We start from the raw sequence: 22,618 nt of genomic DNA on the forward strand, positions 1-22,618 counted from the left end.
TATATATAATTAATTATTTAATTTTATCAAATATCTAATTTCAATAATTTTCAAGTAATATATATTTATGCTTCATTTTCAATTTAACCTAAATTATTTTTCCGATGGCCGATAATTATTATTATTATATTTTTCTTTTGTATTTACATATTGTATTTTCTTTTTCAACTCCTAGTATAGTCTTAACTGTTTTTTAGGAGTATAACTATTAAAGATTAAAGCATTTAGTGTGCAGGAAGAGCAAATAAAGGATTTGGAGAAGAGTGTGGCGCTAGACACGAGGGTTTCCACTCTCGGGAAACTTGTTGTCCGAGTTGAGGAACACGCGGCGAAAGTAGAATACATAGAAAAGTTGGAGGTAAGCTAGATTCATTGGAACAAAGGCCTTAAAGATGTGCGGTACTGGGATTTGGATCTCGTCGGGCTGGAGAAACCAGCGTGTATTGATGCGAATCTTTATGGGCGCATATTTATAAATGAAAATCTAACGCCAGCTAGAAGAAGGATCTTGGGGAGAGCATTGGCTATGAGGAAGAAGAAGATGCTGTTCAGTGCTTGGTCGATAGACGGAAAGATTTTCACCAAGAGGTCAGAACAAGGGATAGTTGAAAAAGTCGAGTCTCTGCAAGCCCTGGACACAGCTTGAGAACTTGAAAACGGTACAAAATGCATAATTACTGTAAGTAATTATTTTGTTGTTAAGTCGTAAGGAACTGTAGGACTTGTTTATCTTTCTGTTCTTCATTAACGGAAAAGTTTGAAAATGGGTAGGGGACGCTTGCAGGAAAGTTTTAGTGCATTATTGCAAAGCTAGGACAGTTTTTAAGGACGGTGCAAAATGTATGATTACTGTAATTAAGTTTGCTTTGCTCAGTCAAGCTGAAAGGAACTGCCAAAGACTATTTATTCCTTTGTAGTGGCAGCGTAAAATTAGAATTTGAGACTATAGTTGGGGAAGTTAAATATTTTTCTAAAAATATTTAACGTGGTATGAGTCTGGCAAGGCTCAGTCGGCTGTGGGATCCATGGGTCTGAGCCTTTTGATGAATGCAATTTATTTAATTGTATTCATTCGGCTATTTATATATGTATGTATTGTGATTGTGAAATGTTTTGTTTTGTCATGTATTCTATGTTGTATCCCTTGGCTAGAAAAAATAATGCGCAATATTATCTTTTTAGATAATGGGTAATGATTTCGAGTTTAAAATACTTTCTCTTAATGTACGGGGTCTAGGTGAATATAAAAAAATGTCGGAAAATGTTTCATTGGATTAATGGACACGGGGGTGACAGTGGCGTCTCGTTTTTACAGGAAAGCATAGCACAAAAGAAGTTGAAAATAATTTGAAAAATAGATATAGGGGAGAAATAGCTTTTGCGCATGGAAACTCCAAGAGTAGAGGTGCAGCTATTTTATTTAGGCGTAAACTCAATTACCAATTACAGGATACTATTGCAGATTCAAATTGGAGGTTTCTGATTATTCGTTGTAAAATTCAAAATGGAGACTTCCTACTTATTAATTCTTATGCTCCGAACGATGAAGCATCACAGGTCTTGTTGTTTAATTCAAATTAAACTTCAGTCGCAAGCGTATACAGGTTCGCCCAATATTGTGTGTGGAGGTGATTTTAATTTTGTTTTTGACTTGGAGTTGGAAGCAGTTTTTGGCAATCCTAAGTTGAAAGACAGCTCAATTGCAGCGGTTGAAATAATGTTGGATGAATATAACTTATGTGATATTTGGAGACTTCGAAATCCAACAATAAAGCGATATACGTGGAGAGGCTCGGCACAGGGAAAACGAAGTTCCCGGGGAAGATATATTCATCGTCGACTTGATTATCTGTTTGTCTCTGATGACCTCCAATCATCTATTGACAGGTGCGATATTATCCCAGCACCCTCGACGGATCATTCGGCGGTTACAGTAGAAATTAAGGCTGACGGTAACGTTAGAAGAGGGCCATCGTTTTGGAAATTTAATAATTCTTTATTAGAAAACAGTGGTTACGTAAATGAGTTAACAAAATGCATAGATATTTGGAAACAAGAGTTAGTTGAAGAAGGAATTGGATGGATTAGTTGAGTAATTACATTACAGAAGGTTTAATTATCCGGTCGAAAGCTGAATGGCACAAGTTAGGGGGAAAAACACAAAGTATTTTTTGTCCTTTGAGAGACGCAACAAATCTAAAACTCATTAAAAAAATTGTGGAAGATGGTAAGGAAATTTCAGGGCAGGCAGATATCTTTCAAAATCTTCAGAGTTATTTCAGCAGGCTATATGAAAGGAAAAGTGTAAAAACAGAGGAGTGCCTTACGTTTTCCTCGGAACTAAACATACCGCGACTTCAGGCACCACATAGGGATAAATGTGAAGGCCTTCTATCGGTGACTGAATGTTTCAATAGCTTGAACCAGATGGGTGCGTCGAAAACTCCGGGTGTCGATGGACTAACGAAAGAATTTTATATCGCGTTTTGGTCTGCCTTAGGTACAGATTTGGTCAAATCTCTTAATCATGGTTTTACACAAGGCCGTCTAAGTACAACCCAGCGGCAGATGATAGTAACATTGTTGGAGAAACCAAATAAGGACACAAGGGCCCTTTATTCCTGGCGCCCTATAAGCCTGATAAACGTTGATTCTAAAATATGCAGCAAAGTACTATGCAATCGTTTGGTAGATACTCTTCCGTCCTTGATTCACACTGATCAGGCAGCATTTGTCAAAGGTATAACGATAGACGAACCAATTAGAATTATAGAAGATGTGATGAATTATGTAAAAAATAGAAATGAATCGTACATAATGTTTGCAGCCGATTTTGAAAAGGCTTTTGATTCTATAGAACACTCTTTTATCTATGCAACCTTGAGTCAGTTTGGTTTTGGCGAGAATTTTATTAGGTGGATTCAAGTTCTTTTAACAGATAACGTTAGCTCCATTTTTAATAACGGTCACGCTACTACCTTCTTCCAGCTAGGCAGAGGAACAAAACAGGTTGGAGGTATTAGCAATTATGGTTAGGTCATCTCCGGAGGTAAAAGGCCTGAAAATCGGAAAGTCTGAAATAAAAATGACGATGTTTGCGGATGATACAATTTTATTTTTGAAAAATATGAATTCTTTAGAAAAATTGTTAGAGCTTCTAAGGATTTTTCAATCTTATTCGTCGCTAAAAATTAATCTAACAAAATCTGAAGCAGGATGGCTGGGCGCAAAAAATAAAGATAGGAAAAGGCAAGGCATAAAGTGGGTATATCTTCACCAAAAAGGTATTACAATTTTAGGGATTTATTTTTCATATAATGAGAGACTGTATGATGAAAATAACTTTAAGCGCAATTTTGAAAGATTTTAATCCGTGTTAGAAGTTTGGGAGTTGCGGACATTAACACTCTATGGAAGAATCCATGTGTTGAAAAGTTTAGCGCTTTCTAAGTTGTATTATGTGTGCTCCAAATTAAGTGTTAGGGGAGATTTTATTAAGCAGGTGGATACAGCCCTGAAAGACTTTATATGGAATGCGAAAAAACCTGAAAAGTGAAATACACAACAATTATAGGTGAATATGATGATGGTGGCTTGAGAGCTCCTGATTTCTTTGCATCAATTAGAGCTAGTCGTGTTACTTTTGCTTTAAAGTTGTCAAATGAGGAGGAGAGAACATATAAGGTTTTACCAAGATGCCTTTAAAAAATAATTGGAGGTGTGGGAACTATACGCGACAATTTTCGTCTTATCGGCGAATACTTCCTCTACTCCTTTGCCATCTATGCCTATCACACCTTAAGTAAGGTGTACGTGGCATTGTACTTGATCGGTCACGTATTTTTTGGGCTCCGTTTTTTCTGCTCAGAAACCTACTTTAGCCGCAGCTACTAATATCAAATTACTTCAGACAGCTTACTAAACTTCTGGTCTGTCTTCTGGACTGGTTTTTGGTCTGTTCCCGTCGTGATTTGCCTTCGAGTTTGGCGGAAACCTCGACTCGATCGTAGCCATTGTGACGGCTGCCATCTTGTTTGTGTGGAACAATGAAATTCGCCTTGTTAGTATTATCCATCTCGTTGCTATTAAGAGGCTTTTACCATCAACATTTTACTTCTACTACTCTGAAGTTGAAGCCTACGTCAATTCAACTACCATCTTCTGCTTCAATTGCGTGCTTTTTTACATCCAAGCAACATACTGGTTCAGTATTTCGTCCATTCCCGGCACCGCTGACCTCATCGTCCTGCTGGCTCTCGATCCTGCTAGTGATTAGTTCCAACGGATCCATTCTCAATCCTGGACCTGTGAAATTCCCCTGTGGATGTTGCAGTAAGCCCACTAAGTCAAACCAACTCGCTATCTGCTGCGATGGATGTGATACTTGGTATCATATCAAGTGTCTTCGGATGCCAATGCATATTTATCAGGGACTTAATAACTCTCATACGACCTGGATCTGCTGTAACTGTGGCTTGCCCAACTTTTCCTCGTCGCTGTTCAGTCGTTCTCTGGACATCTCCAGTTCCAACTCTTTCAGTTTGCTTGAAAGCACCTCTACAGCCAGCCCTGGACTCGATCCCACTCCATCTCCGATCGCTTCTTCATCTCCTGTGCTTACACCGTCACCAAAGCACAAGCTGCGATGTATGTCCATCAATTGTAACAGCATATTGAGTGCTAAGAGATCTGCGCTCTTTGCTAGCCTTGTGTCTCATCATAACCCGGACATTATTTTTGGATGTGAATCGAAACTGAATAGAGATGTCCCATCAGCTTCTGCGTTTCCCCAAGGCTTTACTATCTATCGGAAAGAACGCCAGGACTGCGGTGGTGGAGGTACTTTTATCGCTGTAAGATCTCCAATTGTCTCACACCCACTGGATAATATATCAACTGATCCTGAGGACGAGTCGCTTTGGGTCTCCATTCAGATATCTCGGCGGAAATTTGTGCATTTATGCTCCTTTTACAAACCTCCTCTCGCGCCCGCTTCCCGCATCGATCTTCTTTCCCAGGCTCTACTGAGGGTGTTTGACAAGCAGAAAAAGTCCCATCCCAACGTCGTGATTGCAGGCGACTTTAACTGTGGGGATATAAACTGGAAGGTCAGCCCTCCTGTTATTACCAACCCGGCCACTGCCTCATTGATGAATAAGTTACTTGACTTTATTGATGACCACGCCCTCACACAGTATGTTTCCGATCCAACTCGCCCTGCCTCACTGAAGACACTGGACTTTGTTTGCTCGTCAGTTCCTTCTCTTGTCTCAGACGTCTCTGTTCATCCTGGCATGAGCGACCACGATCTAGTACATTTCTATATCAACACTAACCCACGGCGTGCAACCAGAACCCCCCATAAGGTGTACTTGTTTGACCGGATGAACTTGGTCAAACTGGTCAATCTTTAAAACGGGTATTAAATCAGCAATCGACGCAAATGTCCCTCATAAAATGACCAAACGCAAACCAGACGTCCCTTGGTTGAACAGGGCACTTAAGCGGCAGATACGCAAGCGCGAACGCCTCCTTCGCAGGGCAAAGCATTCTGGGGACAAGTCACCGTCTTCGCCTGCCTGGTTGGCTTACAGGAAATATCGTAACAAGGTTACCAAGGCACTAAAAGAAGCTCATAATCACCACCTGAACGAAGTTGTGGGCGGCAGCCTAGTTTCAAATCCAAAGAAATTTTGGAACTACGTTAAGAGCCGTCGATCAGAAGTATCAGACATCCCTTCACTAAGGTCTAACGATGGTGTCTCCATATCCCCGCGCGACAAAGCTCAGGTTCTCAACAAGCAGTTCCAAAGTGTGTTCACTGTGGACGACGGAGTTCTCCCTGGACTTGGCCCAAGCCCGTTTCCGCATATTAGTGATATCATTTTCACCCCTACTGGCATTAAAAAACAACTAGACAATATGCAGACATGCAAGGCCTCAGGCCCTGATGAACTTCCAGCACGCATCCTACACGACTTGTCAAACTACCTAGCCAACATGTTATGCATCATCTTCCAACAGAGTTACGATAAGGGGACGCTCCCTCTAGACTGGTCTACCGCCAAAGTAGTCCCAGTCCACAAGAAGGATAACCGTGACAACCCCGGCAATTACCGCCCTATCTCTCTTACGTGCCTCTCCTGTAAAGTCATGGAACACATTGTGCTAAGCCATTTAAACAAACATCTATCTGCTTTTAATATCCTGTCAGACCTGCAACATGGCTTCCGCAGCGGTTTCTCCTGTGAGACTCAATTGATTCTTGCTACACATGACTGGGGCAGCACACTTAATTCTCATGGCCAGGTAGATGCCATTATGCTCGACTTTAGCAAGGCCTTCGACAAGGTGTCCCACGCAAAGCTATCCCATAAACTACATCACTGTGGCATACGTGGAAAGACTCTTGGTTGGATTGAAGCCTTTCTAAACAACCGAAATCAGTTCGTAGTAGTTGACGGGTCCCATTCCAGTCAGGTTCCTGTGACATCAGGTGTCCCCCAGGGGACCGTGCTTGGCCCAACCCTCTTTCTTGTGTTCATTAACGACATTGTTGACCAATGCAGCTCGGTAACTTGCCTATTTGCAGATGACACAGTGGTCTACAGGTCCATTCGATCTCCAGCTGACCATGTGTCCCTCCAACACGATCTTTGCAACCTTGAAGCCTGGGCTCGGACTTGGCAGATGGAGTTTAATGCCTCTAAATGCCAATTACTGCTGATCACCTTGAAGAGAAATAGCAGCTTGTTCAACTACTCGCTAGACTCCCAGCTCCTGAATTCTACAGACGAGCATGACTATCTAGGGATCCGCGTTGCACACGATCTCCGCTGGAGTAGGCATTGTTGTAAAGTCTCTTTGAAAGCCAACAAGACTCTTGGATTATTACGACGTACCCTCAAACCCTGTTCTCAGAGTGTAAAGGAACGTGCGTACTTTTCAATGATAAGACCGGTCATGGAATATGCTTCTCCAGTATGGAACCCCTTCACGGATAGAGACATCAACAAATTAGAGCAAGTGCAGAAAAATGCGGCGCGTTTCGTTACTGGTACCTACGACCCCAGGGCAAGCTCATCTGACCTTGTTAAATCCCTGAATTGGGACTCGCTTGAAGTGCGACGTCAGCTCGCCCAACTATGCCTCTTCTATAAAATCCGCAACAATTTAGTGAACATTGCTCTACCTCAACAATTTCAGCCAAACCTTCGACCGTCCAGAACAAACTCCTCTAAATATAACCAGATTCAGTCCAATGTACTTTCCCACTCATACTCTTTTTTTCCTAGAACTATCAGGACTTGGAACTTGCTTCCCTCCGAGGTTATCGAGTCCTCGTCGATTGACTCCTTTAAATCAAGTGCACTGCCAGTCTTAAGATCCTTACGGATCCCTGGCCACCTTCGCCGCCTATAATACCTTGGCGCCCCCTAGAAATAAGCGCAAGCTTTAATAGGGTCTAACATTTAAGCATTTAAGCATTTAAGCAACGAGAACGGCGACGACAGAAAACAATTGAGAATTTAAAGAGCCAGACCTGAAATTTCCTTCAAACGACAATGTGAAAACTCCAAGTTTCACGGTCTAGGGGGGACAGGAAGGTGTGCGCTAAAAAAATGACTCCTTGTTCGCTATGTTAGAAATACGATTCTAGGGTTTACTATAATTTTGGGAATATATGAACGAGTGAATTGTATCCAAACTAGTTTAAAATTGAATGCAAAGTATGAAAGCTGATTTGGGGATCACGTTCTCACATTTGTCCATGTATTTCATATGCTTAGTATGGTAAAATTGTCAGATATGGCTAGGATATAATAAAAGTTTGTTAACTGTTTTTATTCTTTTTATTTGTTTCAGTTTTACTGCACCAGAGAATGGTGCTGTAAATGCAGACATTCTTAGGACTGTTTTGAGTACTGAAAAACAATACTCATCTGCAATGATCAGAGGTAATTTAATTATTATACTATTAAGTTTCAACCATTATCTAAATTTTCAGTAATGCAGGTAAGCAATGTAATGAAGAACATTACCCTTGTCTGCTTTTCTTAATTTGAAATGTTTTATTGTTTCCGCTGCAACTCGTACAAAGTATACTATGTCTAAAATGGTGTACACAAATAATGATGTCCCAAATATGGTACTATGTTGAGACGATTTCAATGATTGTTTAATAATATATTGATTCAGTGAAACATCCTTCCTCAAAAAGAAAATTTGTTTTCTATTCGCAAAGTCTTGTTTTTGTTTTTTCTTTCAAAATTTAGGCCTCTCGGGGTCCTTTTTTTCTAGCATGGCCTTCGAGTCTCGGATTTTTAATCTTTAGCTCTTATTCTTTTTCTTTCCGAAATCTAACAAAAGTCTTGGACTCGGATTCAGAGAAGTGGATCTCGCTGGTGCCTGGGCAAGTCTCTGATTTACCCATATCTACCCCTAGAATGAATCAGACACATCTAAAAATAATCAGCTCAAAGATATGTTAGATAAGTATGGGTAAATCTTCTATTTTTTTCTACTTTAGAAATGGTTACAGCGAACAAAGGTCCTAAAGTACCCCACCTCCTTCACTGAGAAGGAAAAACAGAAGGTGATGGCAGTGATGAGAAATCTGTACATGTCTTTGGACAAGTCAATGTCTGAGCCATCCGATAGTGATGAGAATGAGAATAATTCGTCAGGAGATCTGGACAGCAGCAGTGATAAATCAAAGGTCCTCGTAACAAAAAGTCTCCCTTTGCGGAGCCGAGATCTTAATGAAATTTTTCAAAGGCTAGACAAGAGGGTTACAAAAACAAAGGTCCCCTGAGGGTGAATCGATGGTAATAGAGCGTAGACAGGGTCCACCATCGTCCTGAAGTGCGCCTGCCAATGCACCTGAATTGGCAATTTAATAACGAATTGCCCATTCAAGTGCATTGAATTGCCCTTATAGGACCTAGATTTTGCAATCCTTTTTAACAAGACCAGTCCAATGTTTCTGATAGATTTTAATATAAACTTTGCAAACTTGTCTTTCTTTTTTACTTAAAAGTTGTTTCTGTTGAAATTAATCAACATACTTTTTTAGATTCATTTAAATATTTGAGAAACTATAAAGATTATTTGTTATTAATAGTAGAAATGATGGGTTATCAAAAATCAGCAAATTGGGAAAAGCAATTAAGACAGTTTAAAGTTAATGTACCCCCCTTTGGGCACCTAGCTTAAAGGGATTAATTGCTCAAGCCAGCATATTGTATTTCAGTTATCTCTAGTCTTGATTGCTAGCACACGTTCACAGCTTCACTCTATAATTCTTTGTTCTTTTCAACGTTTATATATCAAGCTCATATTGTTTTTTCCACTGTTACGATGCCGCGAGAAAAGAAATGTCCAGGCTGCAAGAAGCCAGTAAATGATCATGATTTTGGCGTGCCAGGGAAACATTGTGACGGTCCTGGGGGCGTTCCCGAAATTCGGGGCAATTCTACTACACGGAACGACGAACTGTTGAATTCGCTCGCCGCCGCTGTTCAAACTCTCACGGCCGAGGTTCAAAGTTTGAAGGCCGATCATGCTAGCAGTCGTCAGTCCCATTACTTGCCGCCCTCCGACGTTGCTTCGTCGTCGCGATCTTCTAGAGATGTATCGCCGCGCCGTGCGACGACGGTTACTTTGCCCGAGCTTAGAGCCATGGATGACTTGGCCGACGCGGCAGATCGACGTGTGGCTCATGTTTTGCCCATTGCATCCAGTGTGTCCGATGAGGAAGTTGATATGGGTGCGCTGGCTTCCTCTCCGTTACGGAAGCCAAATAAAGCTGGTAAGTTGAAGTCTGGCAAGGAAGACCGTCCAACTTCAGAAGTTGTAGTTAAACAGTTGTGGCCGCAACGTTTTCTTTCCTTGACTCGTGCTAGTCAGGAGATTACTTACGAACGTCTTACCATGGCAGAATTCGTGGCGGGGTATGCACAGATTCTACAATTATGAGAGATCAGTTCGTTCGAGCGCGCCGAACGACACAAACATTTGGTAACGCTGATGTACCACGCACAGCTATACGAATGGGAGGCGGTGCTTGCCTTCCATGGAGCGGTTTTGCTTGAAATCGAACGTGGCTTATTGAAGTGGGGTGATTCCTTTTCCCACCTCGAAAGCAGAACCCTCTATGGTCAGCTACTTTCACCGCCGAAAAAGCAGTCTTACAGTTCAGGGCCGACATTGTTTTGTAGAGATTATCAACGCGAGAAGTGCATTCATACCAAGGATCATTATGGTTACGTCCGAGGCAAACGTAAATGGGTAAAACATATTTGTGCGGCTTGTTGGGTACAATCGAGAAAACAGGAATCGCATAGAGAGGATTCATCTGATTGTCCGCTTTCAGGGGAATAAAAAAACTGATAAACTTCGCCCTTGGTCAAGACATTGGGGGCGTTCCTTCCGTTACTGTTGCTTCATTTCCGGATATGTCGTTTTGTGCTTTGAATGCTGATGCTTGCTCCCAGCCGCTAAAGGCTGCAGTTCCTGACTGTCGTGGCTTTTCCACGGGCGCTGATTATATTCATGATGTGTGTTTTCCTCAGCCGGTGGAGGCTGGTGTTCTAGACTGTCGTGGTTTTTCCACGGCCTTTCCTCGTGACTCTCAGCAGGCGAATGATTTTTATTTGTACGCACATGAGTTAGTTTTTCGTTCTGGTCGCCCGAACTTTGTGGTTTCTCGCCTGCCCGTTCCAAGTTCCCTAAAGATCGATACTTGGAGGACTTTGTTGTATGATTATGACGACCAAATGATTTGTGATTTCCTGGAGTTTGGTTGGCCGGTGGGTTTCACTGGCGATACTGTTCCTATTTTTGATGCTCGCACTCACCGGGGTGCGCTCAATTTTGCGACTCAAGTTTCAGAGCCTTTACAACGTGAAGTCTCGCTCGGTCGTGTCGCTGGGCCGTTTACGGATCCTCCCTTCGGGGGTGGATTTGTTACTTCACCGTTGAACACGGTTCCCAAGCGAGATTCTGAAGAACGTAGGGTAATTGTGGACTTGAGCTGGCCTAAGGGCGGTTCAGTAAATGATGGTATTCCGTGTGATAGTTTTCTGGGAGATCCGTTCGTGACTTGTTATCCCACTATAGATGACATTGTGGAAGCGATCGTGCAGTTTGGCCCGGGTTGTTTTCTCTATAAGAGGGATCTGCGGCAGGCGTATAGGCAGTTTCCTGTGGATCCCGGCGATTACCGTTTACTTGGGTATATTTGGAATGGACATTATTACTTTGACACTGTTTTAACTATGGGGTTACGCTCTGCTGCTCAGGCAGGTCAGCGCGCCACCTCAGCGATAGCTTGGATTCATCGACAGCAAGGAAAAGTTTTATTTAATTATTTGGATGATTTCATTGGGGTTTCTGAGGCTAGCTCTGCGACTTCCGATTTTGAGCAGTTGGGGACTCTTCTCTCCTCTCTGGGACTGATCGAATCTGTTTCCAAAGCTTGTCCGCCTTCATCGCTCATGCTGTGTTTGGGAGTGATGGTAGACACGAATTCATTTACGTTGTCAGTTAGTCCTGAGCGGCTAGCGGAGTTAGAGCTTCTCTTACATGATTGGAGGAACCGCAAAACTGCTCGCAAACGGGAGTTACAATCCCTAGTTGGCAAACTTGTGTTTGTTTCAAAGTGTGTTGGTCAGAGTCGGGTGTTTATCTCGCGCTTATTAAGTCTGCTACGAACAGTTCAATACAATCATCTTCACGTTAATTTAACCGCGGAATTTCGCAAGGATATTATTTGGTGGTGTCATTTCCTGCGGGAATACAACGGAGTATCTATAATTAGAACTACCTCTTGGAGTTCTCCGGGGGAAGTTTTTTCTACAGACGCTTGCCTGGTTGGTTGTGGAGGCGTTTGTGACAATGAATATTTCCACGCTTCATTTCCGGATGTGATTGTTGCTCAGTCCCTCGATATAAATTGTTTGGAACTTCTCACTATTGTGGTGGCGCTTAAGTTGTGGGGTCAACGGTGGACGGGACTCCGTTTCACCGTGCGCTGTGACAATCAGATTCCTCGGCTTTGGCCTCTCTGCAAAAGGATCTACGACAGACATTACAAGCTGCTTATAGCACAGGGACATATAGTAATTTAAAGACTCAATTTAAGGCCTTTTTTCTATTTTGCTTATATTTTGACTTGACTCCATTACCAGCAGACATAGATACGGTCTGTCTTTATGTACAGTTTTTGAGTCGTTCGATTGCACCAACTTCGATTCGTAATTATTTAAGTGGGGTCAAGTTATTACATCTTTTTGCCGGTTATGACTATGCTATGATATAAGGATTTTAGTTTATCCCTAGCCCTGCGGGGAGTTTCCCGTAGGATACCACATGTACCTCAGAGGGCTCCACCGGTAACTCCTAGCCTTTTATTGCTAGTTGCGCGAACAGTAGATTTTCAACATGATGCTAACTCTTCTACATTGTATTGCGCATTTCTCTTTGCATTTTTTTCTTATGGCGCGTATAGCTAATATCGTACCACGTTCTATTAAGGCATTTAATCCTACCCGCGATCTCACACGGGGTGATGTTTTGTGTAACGAACACGGGCTTATCGTCACGTTTAAGCATACAAAAACTATTCAGTTCGGTCAGCGTCGATTACACATTCCTCTGTTACGTATTCCAGGCTCGTTATCATGTCCGGTCGCTGCCTATAACAACATGATTCGCCTGGTACCCGCTTCTGCACGCAAACCGCTGTTTTTATTGCTTGGTCATTCAGGCCCGTTTGCTTTGACGAAGTCCCGTTTTGTTACCGAATTTCGTCTGGCGCTTTGCTCAGTGGGGGTTGCTCATGCTGACTCATATCGGGGTCACTCATTTCGACGCGGCTGTGCCTCTTGGGCGTTTAACCACGGAGTACCAGGGGAATTGATACAGTTGTATGGTGATTGGGCTAGTGACTCTTACAAATTGTATTTAGAATTTAGTAATCAATCAAAATTGGCGCTTGCTTCCCAGCTACGTGCTTCCATTCAGGCCAGTAGTTAGGCCTTCTGCACTGTTTTGTTGTTTGGCCGGTGGTTTGGTGGCAGAGAGGTTTATTATTATTATTTTAGTTTTTCATTTATCAGTTTGTAGTGATTTTATAATAAACTTCTCTTATGCCAAACACAAAACAGTGTCAGTGGTTTATGTTGGGTTGAGGAATTTACCCCCCTTTGGGCACCTAGTTTAAAGGGATTAATCGCTCAAGCCAGCATATTGTATTTCAGTTATCTCTAGTCTTGATTGCTAGCACACGTTCACAGCTTCACTCTATAATTCTTTGTTGTTTTCAACGTTTATATATCAAGCTCATATTTTTCCCGCCCTCCCACCCTGGGCTTTGTGTGAAGGGTGGCAGAGAGGTTTATTATTATTATTTTAGTTTTTCATTTACCAGTTTGTAGTGATTTTATAATAAACTTCTCTTATGCCAAACACAAAACAGTGTCAGTGGTTTATGTTGAGTTGAGGAATTAACCCTAATTTCTGATGAATGCAATGGGCCTCATCAAGGATCAACGGCTCCCAAACTTTGCACATGTTAAAAAACTGATTACTTCTCCCAGAATACGTTAACCCTTTATAGCCTGTAAACCCCATCCAGTGGCCTTACGAGGGAACGCCTGTAGACCACTACAGTGGCCTAAAACAAAAGCATCCCGTCAAGCGATTCTATTGGTGAAATAATGACAGCTATGAGGTCCTTTATATTCTATCCAATCAGAGCAGTGAATTAGCCATAATTTGATGCATGTTTACGGAAGATGTTGAAAATACCACACAGCTACCAGGTGGTGCAGCTGATGAGGTTCTCGAAGAAATAGCCGTTGAGACAAACCGTAATGCCGCACAAAAGATGAGAATCGGGAGTGGCCCAAAGTGGTACCCTACAACGAATGACAAACAAATCCGTCCTCTCTGAACGGCATTATTGGCCGAAAAATGAATTCCTTTTGGTAAAAATGATCAAGGATGTCATGCCAAGTGATAGATACTTAAAAATCACGCAGTATCTTTATACAACAACTCGAAGGCAAAGCCACTCAGAGCATGAAAAGCTTTACCTCATCTGGCCACTCTTAACGAATCTTGGGGAAAGTTTTCTTGTCGGTATAAACCAAACAGGGAAAACGCGATCGACAAGGGCCTTGTTAAATTCAAGAGACGGCTTACCTATAAGCAGTAGATGCCGATGAAGCCTGTAAAGTGTGTCAACGTTAGGTTTCGCACGGACTCCATTACACACTACCTGTCATGCTTCCAGGTCTACACAGGCAAACCACCACAAGGCCAAGAGTTTGGGCTCAACAGAAGAGTTGTGGAGGAACTTTCAACCGATTTGATCGGCAAAGGAACAAACACCTTTATTTCTACAACTTCTTCTCCATTGTCGGTTTGATGTCATCGCTCCTTGACCGCAAAAAATTCCCGAAGAAAATGAACCATTCAAGTTGAAGCAAGGGGAGAGCAAAGTAATGCAGAAGGCAGGAATGTATGCATGTGTGTGGCAGGACAAGAGAAAGGTTTTCTTTCTCCCAACAAATGCCCAACCGATCGGCAAAGAAACTGGCAACCGAAAGAACAAAGAAGGGAGTTTGTGGAAAAGGAGTGCTCCCCTGTGTGTCGTTGTTTACATCAAGTACATGGGGGGAATAGATTATGCAGACCAGAATACCTTATATAGCTAGAAAAACCTGTTTACGAGACCATTGACTCACCAATTTAATCTTGTAACATGTATCATTTGAATTTTTGTATTTTAAGCATTTAGAGATGTTTTATTGAGATATGTTGTAAAAATTTAATCAATTTTCACGCTTATGCCCAATTTATCATGGGCGCTATGCACGTTGCATTTTGCTAATAAGTTCTAAAATGTCATTGTTGCTTAAGCATAATTTTTCTTGTAGTATTTCAAGCAATATAAATCTATTAAAATCCCTCCCATTTAAAATTGCCTTGACCATGTTGTTATTTTAATGCTGTCAGCCATTTTGGCTTAGGCACAGGACCTGTCCCCCTTATTTGCCTGTTTTTGAAATAGATTTTACATCTGAGAGGAAAAAAGGGAACTTTTGCTGAAAAGTGGAATCACCTCAACCACAGCTAGACAAATGCCTTCACACAGGCCCAGTATTTCAAACACCTCGAAATAGCAGAACCAATCCTTTTAAAACAATGGCACCAGTGTAACAAAACCTGCTATTCTCTCTTGTTGCCTCACACAGGCCCAAGATTGTGACCATCTTGTAAGAGCAGAACCGATTATTTCAAAACATTACTAACAGTGAAAGAAAACCTGCTATTCTTTCTCTGGTTACTTCCTTAAGTGAAATGTTCGTCCCAAAGACAAGACAGCAACTTTGTGTGAGACACTTTCCGAGTTTCTGAGCCTTGACTTTGAAAGCGTGGTGTTGAAGTAGTTCACCCCACATTTGATTTCAAAAGTTTATCCCACATTAGATTAGTTATTGATATATTGATTGTAATTGTGTATTTTGTTTATATAGATTTGCATCACAAAGAATAAAGCTACCCAGAGTGCTCTGCTTGAGTGCACATTTGTCAAGTTGTCACGATAAATTAGAAACTCTTGCAGACTTATTTGAGAACACACACAACCACTACAAGAGAAATAAGACTTTGTAAGACAACTCTTAAATTTTCTAAAAAAAAAATAAGATTTTTTTAAGGCCTTAAAAACGTAAAATTCATTTTAAGACATTGCCTTATGATTTGATAATAATGAGTGCAAGTAAATATGTGAACATTAGTTATGGACCCAAATGTTTTTCGCATGAAGCGGCAAGAAAATAGAATGAATAACCTAAAGGTATTATGACTATAAAAATTACAAACTTTATAAGAAACAAATAAGTAAAATAGCTGGCCATTTCTAGGATTTTTTTATATAAAATTATAACCTTTATACATAAATAACCTTTATACGTATTGTAAATGGTAATCAATTTAGTTCGTACTGTATAGATAATTTTATCTATTTTCATAGTAATTAAATTTGAATTTGTAATATTTTGTAGTTTATGTTCTATTTTATATATTTATGTATCAAAGTGACTATTCCTGTAAATTAGCTGTCCGACTAGGCCCTGTTGTTTAGAAGAATTCACTTCTATGGAAGATAAAGCCAAAAGCCTGGAAGCTACAGGTTAGTAAAATATTATAGTTCGCTTATGATCAGATTTAGACCTGTATTTTCAAGCTTCTATTAACTTCGAGTCCTTCCTACATCTTCAATGTATACTTCAAGTGCATAATCTATTTAATTTGTGAATTTGGGCGCGTGAATTATGGCATTTAAAACATCGTTTTTACGTCCGCCATTGTTTTGGTCTGATCGCTCTAGATCTCTTGAGCCCGCGAAAAGGATGCGGTTTCTCCGTCACATACTCAATACGCTTCGCGAGCTCAGACGCCGCTTCTAGTTGAAAATACTCAAAGAATTTCTTTTATCTCTACACTTTCCGAACTAAAATCTTATGGCTTCGTTAACGAGGCAGCGTAGTATTTCAGAAAGCAAAGAGTTATCTGAAAGCTCTAGTTTTGAATCAGAGTCGGAGCTTTTGGATAGTGAATTTCATGGCTACGACGAAAGTCTCGATCCCGTCCCAAACGAGGAAGAGGCTGCTGAATACAAGCAGCAACTCCACGAGGAGAATGAGCAAGAAGAGGAGCTCCTCCGAAGATTTTCAAGGGAGCAAGATATTTCCACATGGTAGGTATTTTTATATTGTTGATTTGAAGTTTCGTAACGACCAACTGCTCATGGTGATTCATTCTCAATTTTACCAGGTGCGAGTGCTCGAACTGTTCGCTCAAGTTATTTATTAGTCACAAAGAAAGAATGCCGATGATGCACAGAGTTTGCAACATGCAGCGAAAAATCAGAACAAGTTGGTTTGGAGGGATGCATTGTGAATTGGGTTTCAGTGTGAATTGCCTCAATGAGTGGATACTACGAACAGCAGCTGTTGGACTAAAAACAAGGAAGAAAAAATCCTATACTTCTGTCAAATCTGCAAAAAATGCATCCGAATCTGAGTAAGGTTCTAAAGATAAAAGATCTATGTAAATATATGCTCCCACTAGCTAACAAAAAAAGGAGGGGAGAGGATTTTAATTTAGGAAAATGAAAGAGCAAGAGATACAAAAAATGTCTTAAATCTGATCAAAAGTCAAACTCTCACTTTTTCCTATATGCCATAGATCGAAGAAGTGGTCAATTACAGGCTTGCCAAAGTCTCTGCAAACTTTAGGACACTCCTCTCTCATCCATTTTGCTATTTTAGTATGTCGATCAGAGGCGAAAGTCCCCAAGAGGAATGTCAGAGCTCTCTGGTGGCTTCCAAACTCCATGACAGTACTGCTCCCGGTTTCATTTGCCTGATATTTAAATATTTTGATTAATAAACAACAGGATAGATAAACTTTATAAATTGTAAACTTTATGAGTTATATAATATAGACTACCTGAACAAGAACAATGTGGATGATATATCCAACTGTGCAGCAGAAGATGGTGTATGTGCAGTACTTGGCTGAATGGCCCATGCTGTCATGCTGACCATCCCCTGCTACAACAACTTCCTTGTTAGACAGCTCACTTATGACCTTGGTCTGGAAAGATTTCCAGAATTGATGGACGCAAGGGATAAGGAGGTGTCGCTGATGGTAGTAGTAGGTAGGGAAGTGGTACACTAACACTCCCATATGCTTGAGTACCAGCAGAACCTTGTTGACGGATGCCCCGGCACAAAGGATGGCAAAGCTCAGCAGGAGGTTGCCAGCAGGAAATTTGCCAAGGATGTATGGTTGGCTGTCCCAGTAAAATACATATTCACACTGATGACAAGCAGCAGTAATGGAAAGCATTGTCCCTTTCTGCGATATATCCAGCACTGGCTTTGTGAAATGGCACCTCCTGCACACTTGAAACTACAGCAGCAGCTGGCACAAGAAGACTATCCCCTTTGGCTGCTCCCTGATGTCTTTTTCTGGAACTACACATTCTAAGAAAAGTGCTCTTAAAGAGCACTTTTCTTAGAATGTGTAGTTCCAGAAAATACCCACCCCCCCCCCCCCCGCCATGGAGGGGGTAGATATGACCCCACCTACCTTCTCCCTACCCTCCCCCTACTTGGATTTCTATTTTGGGTAAGCATTTTGACCCCCCCCTCCCCCCGGAATATTCCTGGGCGTTCCCCCCCCCCCCCCAGAATTTTCTGAAACTACACAATCATACGACTTTGATAAATATGAAACAATACCTTGGGTTATTTGCTCCTCTATCAGTTCTGGTCTCCACTCTGGGTCACCTCTGTCATCTTCCTCATCTTCGCTTCCATCATTTTCATCGCAGCTTTCCACCTCCATCTCTGCTTCATCATTGTCCTGTTCAATGTCATTGATATCATATTGGGTCTCTGCAACAAAAACAACAACAAAACATTTGAGTTATGAGTCTTTGTTATAATTTGTGTTTATCTCATTTCATTTCATTCATAATTGAAGTTTTGAACTAACCTAAACTGACAAGATCTGGGACAGTGTCCATAAATGACCTAGCCCATCTCTCCTGGTTTGAATGCAGTGAAAGTTTCAATTTTCTCACACTTCTCTGAAGACTTTTTTTTTCTTTTTGACGCACCTTACATTGGGAACATCGATTTGCCTTAGGAGCCTACAAAAAAGTTCCAAAAAATTTAGAACTTTTACACAGAGTTGGATTTGGCAGAAGGGGACTACAGTTCAGGGTCATACTTTTTCCCTACTTCATAAATTCTGTACAGATAAACGATTAGTATTATACTTACTCTGTCTGTTGGGGCCTGAGATGAGGCTTTGATTTCAATATTCAGCAGGTCCAAGTGTGTAGCTGCTCTGGGAGGCATGGTCGTAGCATCTATGGGTGTGTCTTCTGCTCGGGCGGGTGGGTCTATGGGGTGAGATCCTTGTGAAGTAATGGTATTGATTAGCGTATCTCCAAGTGGGGCTGGTGGGTCTAACGGGTGGGATTCTTGGAGGTGCAAGTTATCAGTTGACATGTCTCCAACTGGGGCCAGTAGCTCAAAAGAATCTACTCCTTTGGTCTATGTTCCTTTACCTATAATGGTATTCATTCCTTCTATTTTCTATTCAAGAGTCTTGTTTTTGCTTATTGTAATAGATCTAAATGTTATCCTGAATATATATAAGAGCAAGATTTAAAAAGAAAGAATGTCATACAAGGGCGAAATATATTCTCCAATCCACATACTTATACCCTCTTCCAGCAAATCATCTGGTCTCTGTGAATCCACAAGATCAATTTCCTTTTTTAGTTTTTGTTGTTGAAGCTCTGCTTCATGCACGATCTTACCCCGGCCCTTTAATCTTGTAAACACAGATACCCTTGACAGTATAATCAAAGACACTGAAGAGATTTTGGAGAGTTGGAAGCAAGAGAGGCTTAAAAAGGCTTGGAGTAAACGAATGCAGGCAGTGAACATTAGCTGGGAGACATCCAGAAAACTACTGTTTGAAGCTGTTTTCTCATGTAAGACCAACATTGCACAAACCTGCTCAGTATGTCATGAGAAGAACGCCTTCATAAGTTGTCAAGATTGTGTCACAATTTTTTGTGCCAGTCCTGTGATGATTTTGTACACACAACTTCACACCTACATGATAAAGAAAGCCATCTTGGGTGGTTACTACTTGCAGTGTGTTATATTTATGCCAGATCCTAGAAAAATTTGAACTTCTCTATTGCAGTTACCAGTAATATTTTCTACAGTACCCTATTTCCTAGATTGTCATCTGCCACTTCATCCACAGCTATGTTCATGTGGCAATATAATGGAAGCCAAGTACACTACTGGACAACATATTATAGTTATTTTGAAAGGTACTTAAAATATTCTTGAGCAGATCAGTGGAGCACAAGACTGCAGGTCGAGTGGGAGGGAGATTTCTTACGACACTTCTTACGATAATGCATTAGTGTCAGCTGGTCTCTTGAGACGTGCCGCAATAATCTATGCCGCCAGTATGTAGCTAACCTTCCACCCGCGCATCCCGTCCCACACTTGATGGACTCGAGGACATGTGTAGTACCCGCCAAATACAGTCTTGGGTCGGGTACTACGAGGCGCACACAGATGACAAAAACCAAAAGACTAAACGATTTTGTTACTGTAAAATATTTTAATTGTTAATTGTGTGTACTGTAAAATTGTTGGCGCTCTCCCTGCAATTCAGTCTCAACTGCAATAGAGGATAATAAACATATATATATATATATATATATATATATATATATATATTGACTTTTTAAGACCACTCTTAAATTTTCCCAAAAATTTAAGAACTTTTTAAGCCTTTAAAACGTAAGATTTTAAGACATTTTTTTTATGTTTGTCCCCAAGACAAGACAGCAACTTTGCCTTAGACACTTTCAGAGTTGTTCTAAAGGAAGGCAAACACCAGCCTTGACTTTAAATGGTGTTGAAGTACAGTATAAGAAACAAATGAGACACTTTTTGACTCATGAACAGTGGAAGGCAACTGTACTAAACACAAGAAAGCTGTCTAACATACCAAAGGTGTAAACAGAGAATGGGGATAATTACAGCATCAACTGAAATCAGTTTGTCATAAAAATCTTAACAAGCCAACTACATATTTAATCAATGCAATTTTTGCTACCCACCCTAGAAACAGTTTTGTACTGTGGCTACATCATTCTTTGTGAGTAAACAATGAAGAAAAAGCAGGAGAGTGTTATGCTGAGTGAAACTCACAATGTTGAGAGCACTTGAAAAAAATGAACTCCATTTACTGTGAAACAGTACACTATGTAGTGTAACACTTTATTGCTTCCTACCAATATGGCAGACAGAGATGGCAGTTTTTTTTATTTCTGTAGAAAAAGCTCATGCGTTAAACTAGAAAAGTTAAACAAGAGAGAGTGGAGATTTGTTTATAGAAATAACTGTCCTTATGAAACGTTGTTGAAACAGAGTGGCCAACAAACCTGACAAAATCAAAGATTGGCAATTACAGTTACTACTGAACATAATAGAGTCAATAGAAAAAATATGTAAGCATTGCCGACAACAGCAACGCACTAATTACACGCTTGGCTTGAAAAGTTGTGGACTTTATGCATCTGATACCCGCTGTTTTGAAGAGATCTGCGAGAATCGTACCACAACTACCTTCTCGGCGGGAAGGAACAAACAAATTCTCAAACGATATTTTTGTCCCGTATTTTAGATTTAGATTGCAGTCGCAAATAAAACATTTCCAAATAACCCACAATGTGAGCCGGCTAGGACTATAAATAATTACAAACTTTTCAAGAAACAAATAAGTAACATAGCTGGCCACTTCTATCATTTTTTTATTTTTATAAAAATTATAACCCTTATACATATATAACCTTTATAAGTATTGTAAACTTAGTAGTGTAATTCCCTGCTATAACAGACTTCCCAAATTTTTGTTGTTGTTGTTGTTGTTGTTTATGTAGTTTGCACTGTTTAAGGCATTATCAATATCAGTTGAATACTGTGGGTGTGGGGTATTCTAAGATGGTCTTCAACACGAAGCTAAAAATGTGTTTATGGCTACTAAGAGGTAAGGAATCATGTATCATTTCGACTTAGTATGAATACATTTCACTATATATTTCACATTTTGTAATACACAGAATAAAATCTTACTTTTGCATAATATTTAAATAAAGACTTACTGCTGAAACTAATTCTTTAAACTTGTGTTTGGTTTAGTCCTTATTTTAAAAAAAGACTACAGATGCAAAACGCCAGGCCGGGTTACACAAATCCTAACGGATTTATACAAACAGACTGTCATGTCCACTTTACTCAAATTGTAAGCTTATGTGTTGTTAGTGGCGGTTGGGTTCTAATGTCTTCTTGTTCATTTCTCTATCGTATAAGATGATATTCACTAAAAAATTCTGCAGAAAGTAAACTAACATGAGAACTCGAAAAGAGCTATAAGCTGAATGACTAATGGTCATTATTACCTAAAAGAACTAAAACTGTGAGGTAAAGTTGTGTTTGTTTGAATGAAATCGGACACAACTTACACGAAATCACAACCACTTCGATTTCAATGGCAGAAACTCCCGAAAAAGGCTCAAAGACCGCTTTTGCACAATACTTCAAACATAAGGTTTACTAACCTGCAAAATATTCTGGGATATCTTAGAATTTCTCCGCGAAAGAGACGGTTTTGAATCAGGCAAATTAGGCCGACCTCCGTACAGCTTGGTAGATGCGCCGAAGGAGTGTGAATAAATTGTCACGTGGAGTTGACATAACGCGGTCTGATGTCACTGGAAAACATCGATCGTGATTGGCTGATAGGACAATGTTTGAACTCGAACTCTAAGGAATCCCAGAATTCAGAACTGCAAGGGGAGTTTGGTCCTCTTATACAGCTTGTTACAAAACGAATCGACAGATTTTTTTTTCTGTGAATGTACAAGCATGCGAGGTCAGGGTGGTGAGAAAACGGTGCAGTAGTCACTGTTAGACATTTTTTTCATAAAAAC

At 40.6% G+C, this 22,618-nt stretch overlaps 2 protein-coding genes across 7 annotated transcripts in view; one reads left to right on the top strand and one right to left on the bottom strand.

Annotated features, from left to right (window-relative positions):
* The window catches only part of LOC5522339, a 36,902-nt gene extending 14,549 nt beyond the window's left edge, over positions 1-22,353 (bottom strand). Inside the window, exons 1-4 of one of the 3 annotated variants that reach the window (XM_032367539.2) lie at positions 22,247-22,353; positions 18,870-19,006; positions 18,580-18,736; positions 18,324-18,479 (exon numbers count right to left, since the gene is read on the bottom strand). In XM_032367539.2, coding sequence (XP_032223430.2) covers positions 18,324-18,479; positions 18,580-18,736; positions 18,870-18,947 — 391 coding nt within the window. In that variant the 5' untranslated portion in view covers positions 18,948-19,006; positions 22,247-22,353. Of the gene's footprint in view, positions 1-18,323; positions 18,480-18,579; positions 18,737-18,869; positions 20,284-22,246 lie in introns of those variants that run through there. The other 2 variants (XM_032367538.2, XM_032367537.2) reach the window with 2 other exon arrangements.
* On the top strand, positions 5,457-17,075 carry LOC116604739 (RNA-directed DNA polymerase from mobile element jockey). Of its 4 annotated transcripts, none has more exons than XM_032367540.2 (4): positions 5,457-7,958; positions 8,531-11,236; positions 12,048-16,771; positions 16,849-17,075. In XM_032367540.2, the coding sequence occupies exon 1, from the start codon at positions 5,458-5,460 to the stop codon at positions 7,420-7,422; it is 1,965 nt and encodes a 654-aa protein (XP_032223431.2). In that variant the 5' UTR covers position 5,457; the 3' UTR covers positions 7,423-7,958; positions 8,531-11,236; positions 12,048-16,771; positions 16,849-17,075. The 4 variants fall into 4 exon arrangements, with proteins under 4 accessions (XP_032223431.2, XP_048578418.1, XP_048578417.1 ...); XM_048722461.1 differs by having other exon boundaries at positions 5,457-7,607; positions 7,867-7,958; positions 12,048-17,075; XM_048722460.1 differs by having other exon boundaries at positions 8,531-11,873; positions 12,048-17,075.
* Positions 22,354-22,618: the final 265 nt, after the last annotated feature.

This window comes from Nematostella vectensis, chromosome 15 (genome assembly GCF_932526225.1).
Source record: "Nematostella vectensis chromosome 15, jaNemVect1.1, whole genome shotgun sequence".
NCBI lineage: Eukaryota > Metazoa > Cnidaria > Anthozoa > Actiniaria > Edwardsiidae > Nematostella > Nematostella vectensis.